This window comes from Dermochelys coriacea, chromosome 2 (assembly GCF_009764565.3).
Source record: "Dermochelys coriacea isolate rDerCor1 chromosome 2, rDerCor1.pri.v4, whole genome shotgun sequence".
Taxonomy (NCBI): Eukaryota; Metazoa; Chordata; order Testudines; family Dermochelyidae; genus Dermochelys; species Dermochelys coriacea.
The window spans coordinates 87,155,232-87,176,735 of record NC_050069.1 but is presented as its reverse complement, the minus strand read 5'-3'; the positions used below and the strand labels follow the sequence as shown (position 1 = coordinate 87,176,735).

At 39.5% G+C, this 21,504-nt stretch overlaps 1 protein-coding gene across 2 annotated transcripts in view; it reads left to right on the top strand.

Annotated features, from left to right (window-relative positions):
* Window positions 1-21,504, top strand: part of DLGAP1 (DLG associated protein 1) — a 640,732-nt gene that overhangs the window by 464,292 nt on the left and 154,936 nt on the right. For both annotated transcript variants that reach the window (XM_038393158.2, XM_038393157.2), the window contains 2 exons: window positions 15,548-15,725; window positions 18,361-18,601. In XM_038393158.2, the coding sequence (XP_038249086.1) occupies window positions 15,548-15,725; window positions 18,361-18,601 (419 nt within the window). The remainder of the gene's footprint in view (window positions 1-15,547; window positions 15,726-18,360; window positions 18,602-21,504) is intronic.

Sequence of the window (21,504 nt, the reverse complement as noted above, 5' to 3'; positions counted from 1 at the left end):
AAAAGAAAAGGTCAACTATACAAAGATGTGATATCTATCTATAAGTTAGATGAGAATAAAGCATTTACAGTCCTCAGTTAAAGAAAACATAGGGTAAAACTGTAAGCCCTCTGTAAGATTCAGAAATCCACATGTGAGCTCAGAAGCTTTGGGAAGCAATGTAGACTTTATTGTAATTTGTTTAAAGTGTGTAATTTCAGTGTTTCCTGACTTCTCTCTAGGGCTGTGTAACTTTTGATTTATTGATTGGTTCACTGGGCAAATTGAAAACATTAAAAAATTGTTTCCAAAACAAAATTTCAGTTTTCTCGGGGAAAAAACCCCAATGTCCTCCCCCCAAAAATAACCTACCATAATTCATTTGGGGTCAGTTAAAAGGTTTTATTTTCTGGTATTTAGGAAATGCCATTCAGAAAACTGTAAGAGGAGGTAGGGGAGCCCAGGTCCTCCTTTTACCATATAGACCAGTGGTTTGAGTCCCTGCTCCAATTAATAGTTAATATTCAGAGCACTGATCTGCATGTGGGAGACCCAAGTTCCAGTCCATGTTCTGAATCATGCAGAGTGGGGACTTGAACCTGCTTCTGCCACAAACCAGGTGAGTGCTCTATCCACAGGGCATTAAAATAAAGGCGGGGGGGGAGGGAAATCCTGGCCACCTTCCCCTCCTCAAGTACTGCCTAAGTGAATCTTGCTGGAAAAGAAATTTGTCAAAAAATATTCAGTGAATTTATGTCAAATTCACAAATATTTTCAGTCAACCCAAACCTGCATACCTGTCCAAAAAAATTTTCCCAGCTCTACCTACCATAACTTTTCTAAAACACCACATCTTTATTCAGCTGACCTTTCCAAGGAAGATAATCCAAACATCAACAAAAATACTGAACAAAACAGTTCCATAATTCAGCACTTCTGTAGTTAGTGTTTTTAATCTAAGAGAGCGATTAATTTTTCCTAAGGCAGCTTTTGACCATGGTTTGACCCTGGTACTGAATATTGAGAATATTTGCAAGAAAATGAGCTGGAGCTAGTGCTTGTCCCATTCGTTTTTTTAATGCTTGTAATTTAACTCTGTCATTGCATATTTCTCTTTTTAAGATCTCACTCAGTTCCTTCCAAATGTCAACAGCGTCAGCAATAAAACAGCTATTTCCCTGCATTTTGCTCAAGGCTACAGAAATAGGCTTCAGGGTACTCAGCATGTGTTCAACATGTCTCTTCAGCCCAATGTTGAGAACTTTGGCTGTGACAGTGCCATCTATTTTTTCACGGTTTTGTTCACAAACTGTCATCAGATTAGGCCAGTTCTTGATACAGTGCTCAAATCAGTTCACTACTGAGTTCCATCGCACGTCTTGTCGGAGAGTTTGCCTGGTTCCTCCACTTTTTTCACAGCAGCTGCTGCAAAGTGGTTGTTATGGAAGTGTTTTGCAGTTTCAACAACACTGAAGTCTTTGGCTAGGAGGTGCATCAAATGAGCACTGCAACCGTAAGTTATTAGCTTGGAACTCTCATCACTCTTTTAAATTTTTTCTCATCTTAGATACATTTGCAGCATTGTCTGTGACCAAGCTGCGTACTAGACATTTGAATTTTTTTTCACAGTTTGTTATAGCTTTTACTGCTGCTATTGTAAGTGTTCTGCTGTGTGTTCATTTCCTGATGTATCGATTGATTCTGTAAGGAAGATGTTCCCTTCTTCTTTTGTCACACAAGCACTTACAACACGATCATTGTGGACTTTGCTCCACCTATCAAGACTCAGGTTAACAATTTCACCCTCTAGAATTTTTGCACACTGCTATTTCTCTTTCATACGCTTTATCCAGCAATTTGCTTGCAACATCTACTCTGTTGGGTGGACTGTATCCTGGTCTTAATGACTGAACCATGTTAATGAAGGGTGGGTTCTCGATCATATGGAAAGGAGAGTTGTTTGCATAAACAAATGGGACAATTTTTTTACCAATTGTCTCTTTTTGTAATCTGCTGGTTCTTATCACAAACTTATCTATGGCTGTTTCTGGATGATGGAGATATTTTTTTCTTTTTGCTACCGGTGATATACTGTGGTTATGTGACGTCCATGATGTGACTGAAACACTGTCATTGACAGGTAACTATGAAACTATGGAAAATGATGGTGATCTTGAAGGTGAATAGTCTTCAGAATCCTGTATGTTGAGGATAGATTCTCCGAAACAAAATAAGTCAATGCAGTTATTTAATTATTATTACCATACTCATTTAGTATTACTCACTGCATTCACTGACACTTAGAACTACTTTAAAGGTGAAATTGTAAAAGGAAGATCTGCCTATTTCAGCTATTTATTTTTTATCACAACTGTATCTAAAATGATAGTACCATTGTGTAACAACTATATTTTTTGCTCAAACATGAGAATTCAAGAATAATCCAGAAGGAAGACAGGCAGTCCTTAAGAAAGAAGTATAAAATTAAAAAGTGTTGTTTCATGATGTTGTTTCATTTAGGCAACCAGGCCTTGCATTTCTTTGTGGCACTTTTTGCATTTTTCATGCATGCCTGTCTTATCCACAGGTAGAGGAACTTCATTAAACTATTCCCAAACTGGGTCTCTTTTATGGCCTTCTACCATTATAGGTTTTCCATTCTAGTGAGAGAATGGTATGGTAGATCTCAAATCAATGAAGGCTACACTCAGAAAGACCTCAAGACTTCTAGAATATGCTGCTCAAACAGTTTCACTTTTGTTTCTACTGCTTGTCCCTCCCTTCTCACATTTATCTCCAGACTTCTTCTCCTTGTCCAGATCTATTCCGCCCCCAACAATCTTCTGTTCATTGAACTTTTTGAAACTTAGCACTTTTAGAGAGAGGTAAGGGATTGACTCTGTGTACACAAATTTGCAGAGGGACAAGAGGGTTGAGGTCTGTTATTTCTCACCTCTTTTTATTTGTTTGTTTGTTTATTTATGTATTTATTTTTAAAAAAATTGCTGTTAACAAGCATGTTATCTCTGGAGACGTAAATCCACGGTTTGAGAACTGCAAAACTAAGCATCTCTGATGGTATCTTCTAGACCTGAGCATTGAGTCCCATTGGGTAGATAGAAAGATTAACCTATATAATCTATACAGAGCCCCTGGAACCCCATAAAATTGGGTCCTTAATCCATGAACCATTGGAACTCATTTACAAAACTTTTCTTAAACATTATATGAATATAGTCTCATACTACAGAATTAGAATTTATCATCCCTATTCCATGATGAGATATCTTTGAGCTGTAATGTATCTTAATTAAAACTATCTTTAGGTAGGTTTTTTCCCTCAAAAAGCATTTTATCAAAAAAAATCTCATTTAAATAAAAAAAATCCAATTTTTTTTTAATTTTTTTAATCGATTTTTATCCACCCTGCTTGGAATTTCCTCTGACTTTTCATTTTAAATAGGCAATGTGTAGACTATGGCAAAGCACTTAATCACATTCAATGTTTAATCGCATAATTAATTTTAAGCATGATGCCTAAGTCCCACTGAAGGTTAGGCAAGTATGACTGAATGCCTTTCCTGAATTCCTTTATTGGGAGCTGAGGATGCTCATCCCCTCATACCAGATGCTCACCACTTTGCAGGATCCCAGTCTTGAAGGGTTTTTACATTCATTTTTAGCCCTGTACTACTTGAGTCTCTAGCAGCCCAATGACATTTTCCCTGGTTCTTAAAAATTCACCCCTTTATTCCTAAACTCAAATGAATGTTTCAGTCTGTTTCACTTTCACAAGATTACAAACCATGTACTTTAAGTGATTGCAAGAGAGAGTGCTTAAGTCTATAACTGGCATTGGCAGTTTTAGGCAAGCTTGCAAACTATTTTTTTTGCTGTACTCCATCTCACTCAAAAATGTAACCAATTTCTGTCTGCCATGAATGACTATGCACAGGGCTGGCCTGAAGACAGCCTATAGCACAGATTTTTTTTTAAATAAAAATGTTTTGTTTGAGTGCAATTCTGAGTCTTTTTGAGCATGTTCAGATTTTGAAGAAGAGTTTGCAAAGTGAAAAGAAGCTCTACACTCTACCTTAGGCTGTTTAACAGTTTAACATTGCCTTCACAGGTACCTATTGAATTATCCAGGCAACACTAGATTTCACACGGATCTGAAATAACAGGTTACCACTCTCTTGAATCCTCACTATATCTGATAAGTCCCCGATAGCTTCCATAAAGCAAAGCTGTAAAGAGAAGAGGGCAGGAAATTGTGAAACACACACAGACAACTGGGCTGTCTGGAATTATCTGAATTTCTTTCAATAGAGAAAAAGCTGAAAGAAAAGCAATGGATCTGCTACTCGAACAATAGCTCTGGTTAGGGAGATTCTTTGGGTGGCACAGAGGGGAAACCTCTGTGCTCCATGGATATTGCCTTTATAACCACCTAGGTCACTTGAAAAGAAAAGTGGAAGCTTCCCCCCCGCCCCCTGGAATTGGCTGGAATTGGTCAGGTCCCTCCAGCAATTCCCTTGCTAAATAGGAGGGGAGCTGTGGAAGCCCCCCCCCACTCACTCCCCACTGCCAAAATTGACTGGAATTGGTAAGGTCCCAGCAGTGGATCTGCTGGCGGGACATAAATTTTGCACCCGCACTGCACATTTTATCCGCCGGGTTAGTCCCAGACATCTGTCTAATAATAAAGTTGCAGCCTGATTAAACCCATATCTAATGTCTCCTGTCATTCTTTCAGCATAGCCAGACAAATGACCAGAGCAAACGTGAAATCTTCTTAGAGGGTTACAGGCTATGCTAGTGGATCCCCTGTAGTATGTACTGAGAGGAAAGTTTTAATACATCTCAAGAAGTGAAGTTGGGCACCTTCAGGCATGTCTGTGGTACGAGTGCTACAGCGGCAGCCCTGCATCTGTGCCACTGAATCACTGTAGTGTAGACACTGGCTACAGCAAAGGAATTGGTTTTCCATCACTGCAAGTAAATCCACCCCCTTGAGAGGCAGTAGCTACGACAACAGAATAAGTCTTCCATCAACCTTAGCATTGTCCACACCAGGGTTAGTTTGGCTTAACCATGTCTCCTGGCGTGAATTTTTCACTCCCCTGAGTGATGTTGCTAGGTCAACCAAAGTTTTAGTTGCAGACCAGGCCTTACCAATCTTGTTATATCTTGCCAGACTGAGTGTAACTAAATAGGATGGGTTTCTTTTCTGGGAGGAATGAAAAATACTGCAATATTCTATAGTAATGCCCTAAACACCACCATAATAATATTACTGGAAATTGCAGAGTACTGCATTGCGGTATTTCTTTTATCAGCTCTCAGACTGTATGTAAAAGACACAGCATCGTAACACCACTTTTGACAAGATTACAGGGGTTAATTCCAGGATCTGGGCAAGATTTTGGTTAAGAAAATGATATCATGCCTATCTAGATTTTCCCCTGTAGATTCAATTCAATATCGTATTCTGCTTCATTTGTCCATAACTGTTGGGTAGCTTTGCTGTGCACTGTTAAACACTGCTGCATTTCATCCTAATGGCAACTGCATTCCAGCAGTGAGTGAAAGCATCCCTAAATATCTGGCCTATTCTTTTGTTTGTATATGGTGTTTTGGGATCCTTTGGGATGAAAAGCACTATGTACATATATGGCTTCATTGTATAAAAAGAGCTAAGACATTAATAGATGAAGCACAGAGTGATATCAAAATTGAAGACTGAAGATGCTATTGATTTTGGACCATGGTCCTTGCAGCACAACCTCAGAAACAAAGACCATCGTGAGACCATCTAGGATCACAGTTAGTTGTAGAAGAATGGTTTCTAGATTGATTCTGAGCTGACTGGCAGTGACTTCCTGACTTCCAGCCAGTCACAGGTAGCTTTAAAGAAATGGTGCTTTTGAAAAATGTTTATAAATATAAATTGATCAAGGTCCTCTCATCCTTTATCTATCAAACAAATAAGGGCTCTCTGGCAGGACACCATGTGCTTATACAGAAAAACAGCACATTTTGCCAGCTGGAGATAGTCACATCAGAAAGCTGTGTGGCATTTAACTGAGCTGAGTTTGGATTAATTTTTTAAGTGATATCTTGTTCAATCATATTAGAGTCTATAATATCAGGCAGAGAGACAAATATGAGTGAAAAAACACTGAAGTCACTGCCCCGTCTCACCCTGTCTCTGTCTGGCATCTGATCCACCTCAAAAGGATGTGTAAGGTATTATTAATAAAATAATGCATACCCCACATGATTAATGGGGATGAATGCCAATTGGTGTGTGTCGTTAGGATGATTTATAATCCGATTAATAGAGTCAGAATCAAAAGGGAAATAGCTGCCACTTTTGTACTATTGCTGTTGAATTTCTGCTCAGCAAGTAAGATATTCTGGTTATGTGCAAATTTTTGTGTTTCTTTCTCATGGCTGGCTCCATAGCAACCGTACTGTGACATGTACTGAGATTTTATCTTCAAAGTGTGAAACCCTTAGCAAGACAATATATTATTTTAAAAAATATGGGAAAGGAGGTTTTTCAAAATGTGGCAAACTTCTAGTGAGAACAAATGCATAGAGTAGTTGATATTCTCTCCTTGCCAATTTCTGTAACATGACAGCCTTGTACAATGTGCAGTGAAAAGTTAACATAACATAATGCAAGTGCAACAGTGACAAAATTACCCATCTGATGACCCATGTCATGAGTGGGGAATAAGATGAATACACTTGAATGGCTTTGTTCTGTGCATGTTCTTCATTGGTGTCCTTCTGCTTTTACTTAGCATCAGACAGCCTCTGTCCCACCCTATCCCAAACCAAGACAACAACATAATATCAAAGTACACAACAACTTAACAGGTTTCAGAGTAGCAGCCGTGTTAGTCTGTGTTCGCAAAAAGAAAAGGAGTACTTATGGCACCTTAGAGACTAACAAATTTATTTGAGCATAAGCTTTCGTGAGCTACAGCTCACTTCATCGGATGCATTCAGTGGAAAAACTTAACACTAAGATAAAGATACTGCACCACCTATTGGTAGAGGTGCTGTCTGCACTGATCATACAATCATCTAATACAGCACAAGTACAATTTTTTCCAATCTCTCAAAAATAAAAGGAAATATTCCTACCATCAGATTTTCCCTGTTCTTGTAAATAGAAAAATCCTCTTTGTCCATCTTATCTTTTCCATCTCAGAGTCAATTTGAAGATATAGTGGCTTTTCCTGTAAAACATTCAGAAGCACTCCATTCAGACACAATCCTGCTAACATAGTTTTACCCCATAAGTGTATTTGAATAAAAGTCAGGGGTCAACTCAGGTAGACCAATATGCACAGAGCACTAGTCAGAAAGTGGTGTGCAAAGAGGGCTAAAAGTTTTCCTTTGCACTGTTCTGATCCTCAGTTATCTTATGGTTTAGACACTGGATTAGAATTCTCTTGTTGCCTTTGTCACAGGCTTCCTGTGTGACATTAGGAAAATCATTTAGGGCTAGATTCTCCAACACTTACTCATATTGAGCAGTACCTTATTCTGTGAGTAGTCCCATTGAAATGGATAAGGTAAATGAATGGGGCACATTGTGGGCTATGTGAGTAAGGGTAGCAGCACCAGGTCCAACATCTTCTTTGCCTCAGTTCTACATCTGGAGCTAATAATACTCCCCTGTCTCACAGCGGTTTTGGTAAGGATCAATTCACTACTGTTTGTATGGTGCTTAGATAAAAGTTGTCCTCTTTGTGCTGTGTTAAAGCTGCCTGAAGACTTCTCTAAATTACACCATCATGTAATGGCCACGATGGATCAAAACACAGATCAAGATAAGCTTAAGGATACCCCAACCATACCTTTATCTTTCCATTCTACTAGTCTCAGGGGGTCTGGTGTACAAGCCCTGGTCTAGTGTAAGTAAGCTCTTTACCTCTCCCTTCAGGGCCACTCTTGTACTTGAGTGATCATCCCTGAGTAATGCAGACAGGCATTGCAATGCAAAGAGGATGCAACACACCTGAGGAGCTGGTTCCAGGATCTTTGAGATCATCTTCTCGTGCTGCTAATCATTGTATGCACTGAAGTCAGTGGGGCTAGCTAAGCCATTTCACTTCAGCTGTAGATCATGCCCATAGTCAATCCTTTGTGAATCATAGTTGGTTGAAGTCTCTGATAATAAACTAAGGAAGTGAAAACTTGAATCTATGCTATATTGGCAGACTTATTCCTAAACAGAATGTTTTTCAAAGTTTTCTGTGGCGTTTCAGCTACTCTTTAAAGACTATTATATAGTTATTGAGGTATATGATGATGATAATGATTTATTACACATTTATAAAGTGCCAATCCCGAACATGTATGGAGCTGTTAAATAACTCTTTTGGTATATAGGGATGCATTCAACAACAATTTAGTTACCTGTATTTACTCCTTGCCTGAATTTTAAACCTTAGTTATTTATTCCACCATTTTTAAACATAATGAAACCTGTGAATATGGTCATCATGAGCAACAGTCACCTCCTCTAGTGGCTGCCAAAATCTCAGTCCCTGCGTGACTCCCCATCTGTCATGTAAACCAGTGATGTGATAAGTAGCCACCTGTGAAACACATTTCTAAACACCTGCTGAACTGATCAGTTGTATAGTTAAGGACCAACTATCTGACCAAAATAAGTCAGAAAAAGAACCTATTTGCTTCAACCACCCACATCCAGAAACAATAAGAAGCATATACCATGGCAGAGAAATTAGGTGATTTTGTATAGAACTGGGAAAATACTGCAAAAAATTGTGCAAACAAATGCTCAGATTTTCACATGGATTCATGCCTCTTTTGTATTTGCTTTCTATGAACATTCAAGCAATCAAAGTTTAGTGGTGCCTAGTGCACATGATCATGTCTCCATCTGATGGCAGGTCCCTCTGACTAGAACACCTTGCACTTATAGCCATGGGGAGATCTCCTTTAGCTCAAGCGGATGAGGTCTTTGTTTTTGGTACTGAATGTCCCAAGTTTGTTCCCTGTTGATGACTAAGGTATCTGTATGGCTCGTTACCGTGGACCAGACATTTGCAGAAAGCAAATTTCAAAGATGCATGCATGAGTATTTACAAAAAACAATTTTTAATTTGTTTATACTTGTGCACTGAGTTTTGTGATTTGTTATATTCAGTGTTTGCATGCTCATCCAATCAGTGAACAGAAACAACACCAGGTGACTTATTTGATTAATCTGTAAATAATCAACACAGTTTGAATTTTTTATAACAAATGTTGAATATGGGCAGCAAACTGCTTACAATCAATCCATAAAATAAATCAAAAAATGAATTAATTTGATTAACAAATATATCTGAGGACCTTCTGATCTGCTTGCAGCTCTACAGAAAGCAGTAAAATAGTTTGTACTCATCTGATAAATTTTTTGTGATGAATTATTCATTTAACTTGGATTTTATGCATATTCTCAGTGCTCCAAGTAAATGACATACAAGGAGTTACTTTCAAGAGATCTACTGATCAGGTTTTGGTAAATTGTTATTAAAAGGCTCTGCCAGCCACAAATAGAGGTGATAGCTAGATCAGTCATTTTATTTTTAGTGTTCAGTGTGTGTGTGTGTGTGTGTGTGGTGTTTGTGTTTGAGCATCCTAAATGAAGGAGAGTATCCTAAATGAAATGTAGGAGAGTATCCTAAATGAAATTCCAGATTCCATTTGGAAATCTGGAATTATTGCCCCAAGAATAATTTAAACATTTTTTATATCTAGTCCATCCAATTACTGACTCACTGATTGAAGAAGGCAAATGAATGACCAGTCTTCAAGTGGTGACAGAATTCTGTAATAATAATTAATAATAAACAGTTCAAATTCATTTTTATTAGATCATCCAGAGAACATGGCATTCCAATTGTGACCCTTACTAATAGGTTTTACAGTATTGTCATAATTACATCTGGGGTCTAACCATTAAACTTATATATAAACTTAAACTTAAATAACTAGTATTACATGTTTGAGTGCACAATATCTGTAATTGCTTGCAGAAATTAAACACAGAAGGGCACACAGGTTCTCTTTAAATCATCCTCGTGTATGTATTTCTTATGATTAATTTTATGGTTTCTGTCTCCCATTCTCATTCATTCATACACAGACATACACAGACAGTAGTGAGGTTTCCATTTCAAAATGGAAAACTGACTTGTTCAACATTGTGACCAAGCCATCTTTGTAAGGAACTGAGGGCATCCCCTCAGGGAAAAAAAATCATGTTTGATGTAGAAGAGCTGGTTCCTTTCAACATTTACTGCACTCTGTGCTTTTTTAAAAAAAAATCTCTAAAGCTGTTTGTTTAAGTGGAAGGACCATGATGGAGACCACTTTGATGTGTAGCTGCCATCCTCTTTATATGGTGATACAGCCAATGGAGATCATACTGTGCCATCTTTATCTACATAGAAAGTTGCTCAGATGGAGAATTTCATATAGGGACTTGTAGCTTTGAATGGCTGAGGCTGCAATTTCTTCAATTTGGGACAAAAGAATTTGTGGCCCTGCTGTGCCTAGTAAGGTTCCAGTGTTGTCAGCCACCAGTAATATAAAATTACTCCCTATGAGACAAACCCTAAGAGGAACTGAGCACCTACAACTCCCACTGATTTCAGTATGAACAGTGGATGCTCAGCAGCTCTGTGCTTGATGAAACAGTCAACTGTATGGCTTTCCAGTAGGCCTTTTCTTCTGGATTCACCATCCCCCTTATTGTTGGTCGTCGTAATGAGATTCCTTCAGTACATTATGTTTGAAACAGCCATTTCTTTGATGGTACTCACCACGTCGTCGTCACTGCTCTTCTGATAATGGAATGTGTATCCTTCAGCACTTTACTCTTAATCAAACAGTAGTCCATTATCTAATTGCTTTAAAAATAACACCCATTGTACTACTTGCTGTGGTTCCATAAAGCTCACCTCTGCTGTTGTCATTACAGCATGAAGTTTTATCTGTCAATAAATATAGTGCAGATTATGATGTGTGACTGGTTTGTCCTTGGTTTACAAAAAAAAAAAAACAACAAAAAAAACACCCAAAAAGCTTACCAAACAAAATGGGAAGTCAGTTTGAGTAAATAAGAACATAATAATCGTCATACTGGGTCAAATCAATGGCCCATTTAACCTGTATCCTGTCTTCCAACAGTGTCCACTACCAGGTTCTTCAGAGAGAATGAACGGAACAGGCAATCATCAAGTGATCCATCCCCTGTTGTCCACTCCCAGCTTCTGGCAAACAGAGGCTAGGGACACTCAGAGCACAGAATTACATCCCAGACCATCTTGGCTAATAGCCATTGATGAACCTATCCCCATGAACCCATTTAGTTCTTTTTTGAACCCTGTTATAGTTTTGGTCTTCACAACATTCCCTGTGTGTTGTGTGAAGAGGTGCTTCCTTTTGTTTGTTTTAAACCTGCTGCCTATTAATTTCATTGGGTGACCCATAGTTCTTGTGCTCTGTGAAGGAGGGAATAACATTTCCGTATTCACTTTCTCCACAGAGGTCAAGATTTTATAGACCTCTATCATATCCCTTCTTAGTTGTCTCTTTTCCAAGGCAAAAAGGCCCAGTCTTTTTAATCTCTCCTCATACAGAAGCTGTTCCATACTCCCTAATATTGCCACTTCCAATATATCTTTTTTTGAGATGGGGCGACCAGGTTTTCACGCAATATTCAAGATGAGGGAGTACCATGGATTTATATAGAAGCAATATAATATTTTTCTGTCTTATTATCTATCTCTTTACTAATGTTTCCTAACATTCCATTAGCTTCTTTGACTTCCGCTGCATATTGAGCAGATGTTTTCAGACAACTATCCACAATGACTCCAAGCTCTCTTTCTTGAGTGGTAACAGCTAATTTAGACCCCATCATTTTATATGTATATTTGGGATTCTGTTTTCCAATGTGCATTACTTGGCATTTATCAACATTGAATTTCATCTGCCATTTTGTTGCCCAGTCACCTAGTTTTCTGAGATCCCTTTGTAATTCTTCACAGTCTGCTTTGGACTTAACTATGTTGATTAATTTTGTATCATCTGCAAATTTTTTCACTTCATTGTTTACCCCTTTTTCCAGATTATTTATGAAATGTTGAATAAGACTGGTCCCAGTACAGATCCCTGGAGACACCACTATTTACCTCTCTTCATTCTGAAAACTGACCATTTATTCCTACCATTTGTTTTCTACCTTTTAAATAGTTACTGATCCATGAGAAGACTTTCTCTCTTATCCCATAACTGACTACTTTGCTTAAGAACCTTTGGTGTGGGACCTTGTCAAATGCTTCCTGAAAGCCTAAGTACACTATATCCACTATCTCAGCGTTTCTCAAACTGAGGTCCGCAAGCCCCACTGATGAACTTCTCCCCTCCCTCCCAGCACCTCCTGCACACTGGGGAACTTGTTCCCTGAAGTGCAGGAGGCACCGGGGGGTGGAGGAGGGATGGGGGTGCTTAGGAGAGGGGGTGGAAAGAGGTGGAGAAGGGAAGGGCAGGGGTGGAGCAGGGGCAGGAAGATTTGGGGTGGGGGTGGGGCCTTGGGAAAGAGGTGGAGTGGGGGAGGGCTTGGGACTGAGCAGGGGGTTTGAGGGTCAGCAGCAAAATTTTAAATCAAAATGTGGGTGCTCGGGTTACTAAAGTTTGAGAACTGCTGCACTAGATTACCCTTGTCCACATGCTTCTTCACACACTCAAAGAATTCTAATAGATTGGTGAGGCATGATTTCCCTTAATAAAAGCCATGTTGACTCTTCCCCAACAAATCATGTTCATCTATGTGTCTGATAATTCCGTTCTTTACTGTAATTTCAACCAATTTGTCTGATACAGTAGTTAGGCTTACTGGCCTGTAATTGCCGGGATATGGAAGCTTTTTAAAAAATTGGCGTCACATTAGCTATTCTCCACTCATCTGGTACAGAAGCTGATTTAAATGATAGGTTACATACCACAGTTAGTAGTTCTGCAGTTTCATATTTTAGTTCCTTCAGAAGTGTTGGGTGAATACCCTATGGTCCTGGTGACTTATTACTGTATAATTTATCAATTTGCTCCAAAACCTCCTCTTATGACACTTCAGTCTGCGACAGTCCTCAGATTTGTCACCTAAAAATAATGGCTCAAGTGTGGCAACTTACCTCATATCCTCTGAACTGAAGACTATTGCAAATAATTAATTTACCTTCTCCACAGTGGCTTTATCTTCCTCAAGTGCTTCTTTAGCACCTCGATTGTCCAGTGGCCCCACTGATTGTTTAGAAAGCTTCCTGCTTCTGGTGTACTTAAGAAAAAATGCTGTTCGTTTATGAGCCTTTGGCTAAGTGCTCTTCAAATGCTTTTTTGGCCTTATATTGATATAATAGGCATCACGTTAACTTTTTGGAATGATAATCAATGGGACATAATAATACCAGGGTACAAAATATATACCAATGACAGAATAGGTTGTGCTGGTGGGGGAGTGGCACTGTATGTGAAAGAAAGCATAGTCAAATATAATAAAAATCTTAAATGACCCAAATTGTACCTTTGGCCTGTAATTATACCTTTTCACTTGACTTGCCAGAGTTCCTTTCTGTTTTCCTCAGTAGGATTCTTTGTTTCTAAAGGATGCCTTTTTGCCTCTAACCACTTCATTACTTTGTTGTTTAGCAATGGTGGCACTTTTTTGGTCCTCTTACTATATATTTATAATTTTGGGTATACTTTTAATTTGAGCTTCTATTGTGATGTTTTTAAAAAGTGTCCATGCATCTTGCAGGCATTTCACTTTTGAGACTGTACCTTTTAATTTCTCTTTAACTAGCTTCCTATTTTTGTGTAATTCCCCTTTCAGAAGTTAAATGATAGTGTGGTGGGCTTCTTTGGGTGTCTTTTCCCCACCCCCACTCCCCGAGGGATGTTAAATTTAATTTTCTAATGGGTAAGGCTAAGATTATGTCATGGGGGTGGTGGAAGTCACAGAATCCGTGACTTCCAGCAAGCTCCATGACATTGGGGGCCCTGCAGCTGACCAGCCACTGCCAACAGCAGGGGCCCCGCAGCAGCTCAGCCTCCACGGGCAGCAGGGGGCACGCCCACAGCTGCCTTGCAGCTGTGGGTGGCAGGACCCCCTGCAACTGACCACCTGGCACCGTAGTTGGTGACCCTGAGCTGCCCAGCCATCACGCTGGCAGGGGTCTCCCCTGCAGCAGCTCATCCGCCGCAAGCAGCCAGGGCCCCACCGCAGCTCCCATTCACCAGCGGTGGCGGCAGAGGGACCCTGGAGCTGTTCAGTGACCATGGGCAGGGACCCCCTGCAGCTCACAGACGACGAAGCTGCTCAGCGACTGGGGGTAAGGGCTCCCCACAGTTCCCCAGCCTCCACCACTAGCAGGCCCCACCCTGCAGCTCCCCTACTGCTGCGAGCAGCGGGGACACACTCCCCACACAGATCCCAGCCCTGCAGGGCAGTGAGGGGTCCCCCCAGCTCCAGTCCTGCAGGGCGGCACTGGGGCAATGGGGGGGCCATGATGGGGGGCCAGGGTGCTGTACCCTCCTCCCTCCCTATTTTGTTAGGGATATTTTTAATAAAAGTCAGGGGCAGGTAACTTCTTCCATGATTTTTTGTTTTTTGTCCGTGACCTGTCCCTGACTTTTACTAAAAATATCCATGACAAAATCGTAGCCTTAGTTATGGTCACTATTATCAAGTGTTTCAGCTCTTGGACTAGAGCCTGTGCTCCACTTAGGACTAAATCAAGAATTGCCTTTGCTCTTTTGGGTTCCAGGACTAGCTGCTCCAAGAAGCAGTCATTTATGGTGTCAAGAAACTTTATCACTGCATCCCATCCTGAGGTGATATGTATCCAGTTAATATGGGAATAGTTGAAAACCCCCATTACAGTTGAGTTTTCTGTTTTTATAGCCTCTCTAATTTCCCTGAGCATTTCCCATCACCATCCTGGTCAGGGGTCAGTAGTATATTCCTATTGTTATACTGTATTCTTATTATTCAGGCATGGAATTTCTGTCCCTAGAGATTCTATAGTACAGTTTGGTTCATTTAAGATTTTTATTATATTTGACTGTATGCTTTCTTTCACATATAGTGCCACTTCCCCGCCAGCATGACCTGTTCTCTCCTTCCAATATATTTTGTACCCTGGTATTACTGTGTCCCATTGATTATTATCATTCCACCAAGTTTGTGATGCCTATTATATCAATATTCTTATTTAATACCAGGCATCAAGTTCACCCATTTTAATAGTTAGACTTCTAGCATGTGTATACAAGCACTTCTAAAATTTGTACTTATAAACGAACTGGAATTGGCCAATTTGCTGTACTGTAATGAATTTATAAATACCTCAGGGCTACATAATTTCTGGTTTGAGTCTTACTTTCCTGTAGAACAATTTACTGTCATTCCCAGTCACAGTTAAGCTATTTGGATTTGATGAAATGTTTCTTTCCCACTGTTTCCTTCAAGGATATCCAGCGAACACTCTCCAAAACTTCAAATCCGGAGCCACAGTTACTTGAGGGCAGTGAGTGAAGTCTCAATCAACAGGAGTTTGGACAGTCTGGACCCTGCAAGTCTGTTAACTTCTCCTAAATTTCGTTCCCGGAATGAGAGCTACATGAGAGCCATGAGCACGATTAGTCAGGTGGGTGGCAAGCATGCACAGCTAAGAACAAGATCAAAATCAATCCCCAGCCAATTCAGCTGTATGTGCAATGTGTAGAACCAGAAACCCTTTTTAGTTGTGCAGTGAAGTCAGACATGTAACAAATTACATATTTTCAGAAGCATTTAAATTTTAAAAGGACTTATGGGGATGTTTTTCATGTACATTTTTGTGAAGGAATAAGATTTGAAAATGTCATAGTCTATATTTTGAAAATTGTTTGGTGATTTTGGTTGCACAACATGAAATGTCTTAAAGGGGCCTGATTTTTAGTGGACAGGTGCTCAGCACTCCCTCTAAGAAGTTTTAGGTTTAGCATACAAAATAACGAGTCACTTCTAAAAATGTAGGACTTGGAGTCCTAGTGAAAATGAGTTTTCCTTTAAGGAGTGAGGACCATAAAATGTTTGAGGTAGGAAAAGAATAAGGGTTACTGGTATTTTATATTCCACAATTGTTGTTTTGATATTAATCCAATATTTTGAAAAGGTTTATTACTCGTTTTACACATTATTTTTAATTCTGATAGAGCTTTGACTTTGCGATGTACACGGTACATATGTGTTTGGTTCACATATTAATTATGAAGATGTGCATTATTTTCCTGAAAAATCATAACACCCTCTTCTGTGCCAGCTACAGTCTGTCAGTTGAATATTGTGTACTTTGGGACATTTTAAATTGTGAATGTTGATACTAGAATATCCTGCTCCTGTATAAAATATGCATATGGAGTCATCATGCTGTCACATCTGTCTAGCTGCCATGCATGCAAAATAGGATGCAGGTCAGGGATGTGTTGAGTGCCCTCAACTTTGCTTAAAAACTGTGGGAGCGAAGGATACTCAGTACTTCACAAAGTTGGGCCCTAAAATGGTGCTCAAATAGAAGGTAATTTTCTTTGGGAAAACTTGAATGAATATGCACATTAAAACATCATAGTCAGATATGTTATTCTGCAAGGGTATTCTCCCATGTTGGGTATTTTTTGCCAACTAGTGAAGGGCACTGCTTTTCATTTGGTGTTGTATGCTCTAAATCACTGGTAATAACTCATGCTGTAGATAACGCTGTCACAATTTTGAACCTCCAATTTATGCCTGCAAAAGTAAAGGCCAATTTAACTGGATAGTACATTTTCAGTGAAGATTTCCTTTTTGGACTTAAATCAATTTTCATTTTAAATAAAATAAAATAATAATAATAAAAAATAATAAATAAATAAAATAATGCTGTCTCTGTGTTCATGTAATATAAATATCAAGGCAATCTAAAAGTGTCACTGGTTGGACTTAAGAAATTCTGGCCCCATTAATTCACTAGTTTTTGCCACTGACTTCAGTCTGGCCAGGATTTCACCCATGGACTTTTATGCAGGATAAATGGGCTAGAGGAGTGACTTCGGTCCAAGATGAAGTCTACACTGCTCAGGCAGGGATTGCTGAATTTGGACATTCGAAGGAGTCATCTGCTTATTATACGCAGTAGGGGTCTATAGCACTAGCACAAAGTATAAGCAGGTGCTGTAGAAACTGAATTCTGAAGGAAACCAGCAGAAACAAGCAAACCGAAATTGTAAGAGTGGGATAAAACTATTTGACTCCAGTTTAGACCGATTGATTTGTGAGACGGTTGAAGCTATCTATGCTCTGAAGAGTGTAGGCTTTCTTGCCAATAAAAATAGGAAGTGTAAAAGAAATCCTAGAAGTGAGCTCTGGGAGACACCTGTCTGATAATCTAGTTTATCCCCTGCCAATGTAGGATTGTTCTTTATAACATAATATCCAGTGGTTTTTAAAGCAATCAATCTCTTTCCACTATTTCCCGTAGCAAGTTATTCCACAGTCTAAAAGATTTAACTTTTTAGAAATATGGCCTGAATCTCAGCCTATTTTTTCTTATAATTCATCCCAGTATAACATCTTTCATACCTTCCTAGACCATCCACCTCTTCCCTTCATCTCTGTGCCTTTGGAATGCCTGAGAAATAGTGAAATTATGGTATACATGATTGTTTCAGATGTGCATTTTTCCTGTAGTGATTATTATAATTTTAATACCAATCTCAAGGCTCAATCCTGAGTTTAGAAATGTGGGTGCCCATTGCCATATAAGCACAGGCAAATGGTTGCAGCATTTGTAAGATACACAGCAAGGCCATGTAGTTTTGACTGTCATTCAAGCTAGGAGAGTCTGGCTCTTTGTTTCTCTCTGGGAGCTGGTTCTCAAAAAGGGTTAAATAGTCTGTTATAGCTGCCAGCCAAGGGAGTTAGTCCTTTCATTCAAACTGGAGAGGCTCAGACTCTTAATCCTAGATGTCCCAGATTTAATCCCTGCTGTTGATCCAAATTGGGTTAGTTACATGAGATTGGGACTGAGCCCTCATTGTCCACAGATCTGTTTTCTTCACTCTGAATATGCACATCTTATATTTTACTTAGAGAATTGTTACTGCGATAAAAAAAAAGATTTAAGATGTAAATCATTTACTGTTCAAAGGGAACTTTTAATGGAAATTTTAAGTATTGTTCCATCTTTGTTTGTAAATGTTATTATAGGATAGATTGATCTAATGGGATATAATTACAGGAAACTACCTGTTCTTGGCCTGTAGGTGAGTGAGATGGAAGTAAATGGTCAGTTTGAATCGGTCTGTGAGTCAGTGTTCAGCGAACTAGAGTCTCAGGCCGTCGAGGCCCTGGATCTGCCAGTGCCAGGCTGCTTCCGCATGAGGAGCCACAGCTATGTGAGAGCAATTGAGAAGGGCTGTTCCCAAGATGATGAATGCGTGTCGCTGAGGTCCTCGTCTCCCCCACGCACAGCCACCACAGTGAGGACCATCCAGAGCAGTACTGGTGAGTAACAAAGAGGGAATTCAGGAGCGGGCAAAAGAAAGGCACCACTTGACACAATATATATTACACTAAGGGTCAAATCCTTGCTCCAAATCCTTGCTAGGCATGAAATGCACTGGAGATGCTATGTTTCTTCTGCATATGTAGATCAGACTGGGAAACTGGCATATCCCCACATATCATAGAACCATGCTCTTCCAGGGAGCAGGAGAGTCAATAGTGTAAGGAGAGACATGCAGATCCACTGACCCAAAAACACAGGGAGAACAAAGAGGTCATATCTGCTACTCTTTCTGTTCCCAGGAATTCAGCTACAGCTAGGCTGTGCAGGAGCAACATATTCTGGCCCTTGTTGAAATGGATCTTTATTGGCCCATAGCTGGGCAGATGGTTACTGGTACCAGTGAAAATTCAGATTCAATTTGCTCAATGCACAGCAGTTTATTGGAGAAAGAATTACACAGTCAATAAAAGGTTATATAGTATGTCTCCCTAATAAAAAAAGAAAAGGAGTACTTGTGGCACCTGAGAGACTAACACATTTATTCGAGCATAAGCTTTCATGAGCTACATCCAATGAAGTGAGCTGTAGCTCACGAAAGCTTAAGCTCAAATAAATGTGTTAGTCTCTCAGGTGCCACAAGTACTCCTTTTCTTTTTGTGAATACAGACTAACACGGCTGCTACTCTGAAACCTACCTAATAAGCCTCTGTTCCCCAAGCATAAACCCCCTATGTTGTATGTGACTATGTTGGGCTTACACAGTATCCTGATTGGCAAACAAAGCAGCTATAACTACCAGTCCTAGATGGAGACTTCTTTTTCTTCTCTTCTCTTTTTTTCTCTCAAATGTCCCGCAAAGCAGGGTCTTGGTTACCCCGAGGCCCTCTGGTTCAAAAGTCCTACAAAATTCCCTCAAAGTAGGGTGTTAGCTACCCTGAGACCCTCTGTCTTACAGCATCACAGAACTCTTCAGATATTAATTGGGGAACTAAGAATTGTACATATGATATTCTTAACATTTATACTCTCAGCTCTCAAAGGAGTCACATGTCCTCAAAATATGCCCTGTGGACATTTCATTACTTGTTTTTTCCTAATTAATATTTTAAAAGGAACTGCAAAACAGAGACCAAAGAGCAGTTGATATTTACCCTCTCATCAGTTGTTCACTTGAGCTCTTAGTGTGGTGCCATCCAAAAGGATCATTTTGACCCTGGTCAGCCTGTGCCAAGCTCATTGATTGCGTGTTTTTGCATTTTCTTTACTTGGTGAGCGGGCCATCAGCTGATATGTTCCAAAGTTCCATGTTGAAACACACACACAGATAGAGCCTCTGATCACTCTCAGTAAATTTCCATACCGAGTGTCTGATGCTAAGAGAACCCTGCTCCCAGAATCCTCTAGCAAATTCAGACATATCAAGCCATACCAAAATCATGTTCATCACATTCACTCATATCAATCACAATAATTCCTAATAATTTAACACCAGCCCTCACCTGTTGTAAATCAATGCACTCAGTGGAACTATGCTGAATTATACAAGCTGAGGATTTGGCCCTCTACTTGCAGATGAGTTGAGAGGATCCTCTTGCATAACAAAACCTGCATAAAGTCATCCTCCTTGTGGTGGTGTGAGCATATTTTAAAAATTGGAGGGGACGAGAGGTGGTAATGAATTACTCCTTCAGCCACTTTGCTTAAACAGGATAGCAAAAAGTGGGGGAGGGGCATGTCCGTCTCACTTTCCTGCCCTTCCTCCTAACGGGGTTCAGGCTTTGTAACAGAAACCAGAAGATAAGAGGGTGATGATTTTTTCAAATCTTTTAAATTATTTATGGTTGCTTAAAAAAAAAAGAAAAAAGAGAAAGAAAGAAAAAAAGAAACTCTTGCTGTTTGATGTGCAAAGATAACCATGACTGTATCCATTCTATTGCCTCATGCAAGCACCACTCAGTTCTACATTCAAGTTGCTAGAAGCCATATTCCACCTACCATTTTTCCCATGTTCTGTTAATTCTATAGTCTTTCCTAATTTTTTCCCTTTTGTATGTGTTATCTCTCTCTTGCAGTTGCTTGAGTTCCTTGTCTCTGATCCCTTTCCCTCTACAAGGCCACTTTTTCAACGGGTTTTCATCGTCAAAAGGCTTTTTCGGTCCTTTTATCAAAAATATGCTGCTTAATTTATACCATTTAAAATATCAAGTGTAAGCATTATTGGATATATGTTGGCAACGCATCATAAACTTCAAAACATCTTGAACAATTGTGATAGTACAGGTTTCAGAGTAGCAGCCGTGTTAGTCTGTATTCGCAAAAAGAAAAGGAGTACTTGTGGCACCTTAGAGACTAACAAATTTATTAGAGCATAAGCTTTTGTGAGCTACAGCTCACTTCATCGGATGCATTTGGTGGAAATGCATTTCCACCAAATGCATCCGATGAAGTGAGCTGTAGCTCACGAAAGCTTATGCTCTAATAAATTTGTTAGTCTCTAAGGTGCCACAAGTACTCCTTTTCTTTTTGTGATTGTACAGTTCTCTTCTAAACCAATGACTAGTAAGAAACAACTTCCAAACTACAGTGTTATGAATGTGAAAGCTCATTTTTCTGTGTGCACGATTTATCCATCTAATTTGCACCCAGTCGCAGCTGAGGGATTTACATAAAATGTGTGTTGTTTCATCATACAGTAATAGTTCATTTCCAGTACATTGGGAGGTTTGCAGCTGCAGTACGTAGGTGCCATTATTAGCCTGTAATGGATGCCTGGAAGTGAGAGAGATCTTTTCAATAAATTGATTTTTTCTTAAGAATGAGAAAAGCTATGTTAAAATGTTTCCTGTTTTAAAATAATTCTAAGTATCAACCCACATAAGAAGAATATCCATTCTGTTTG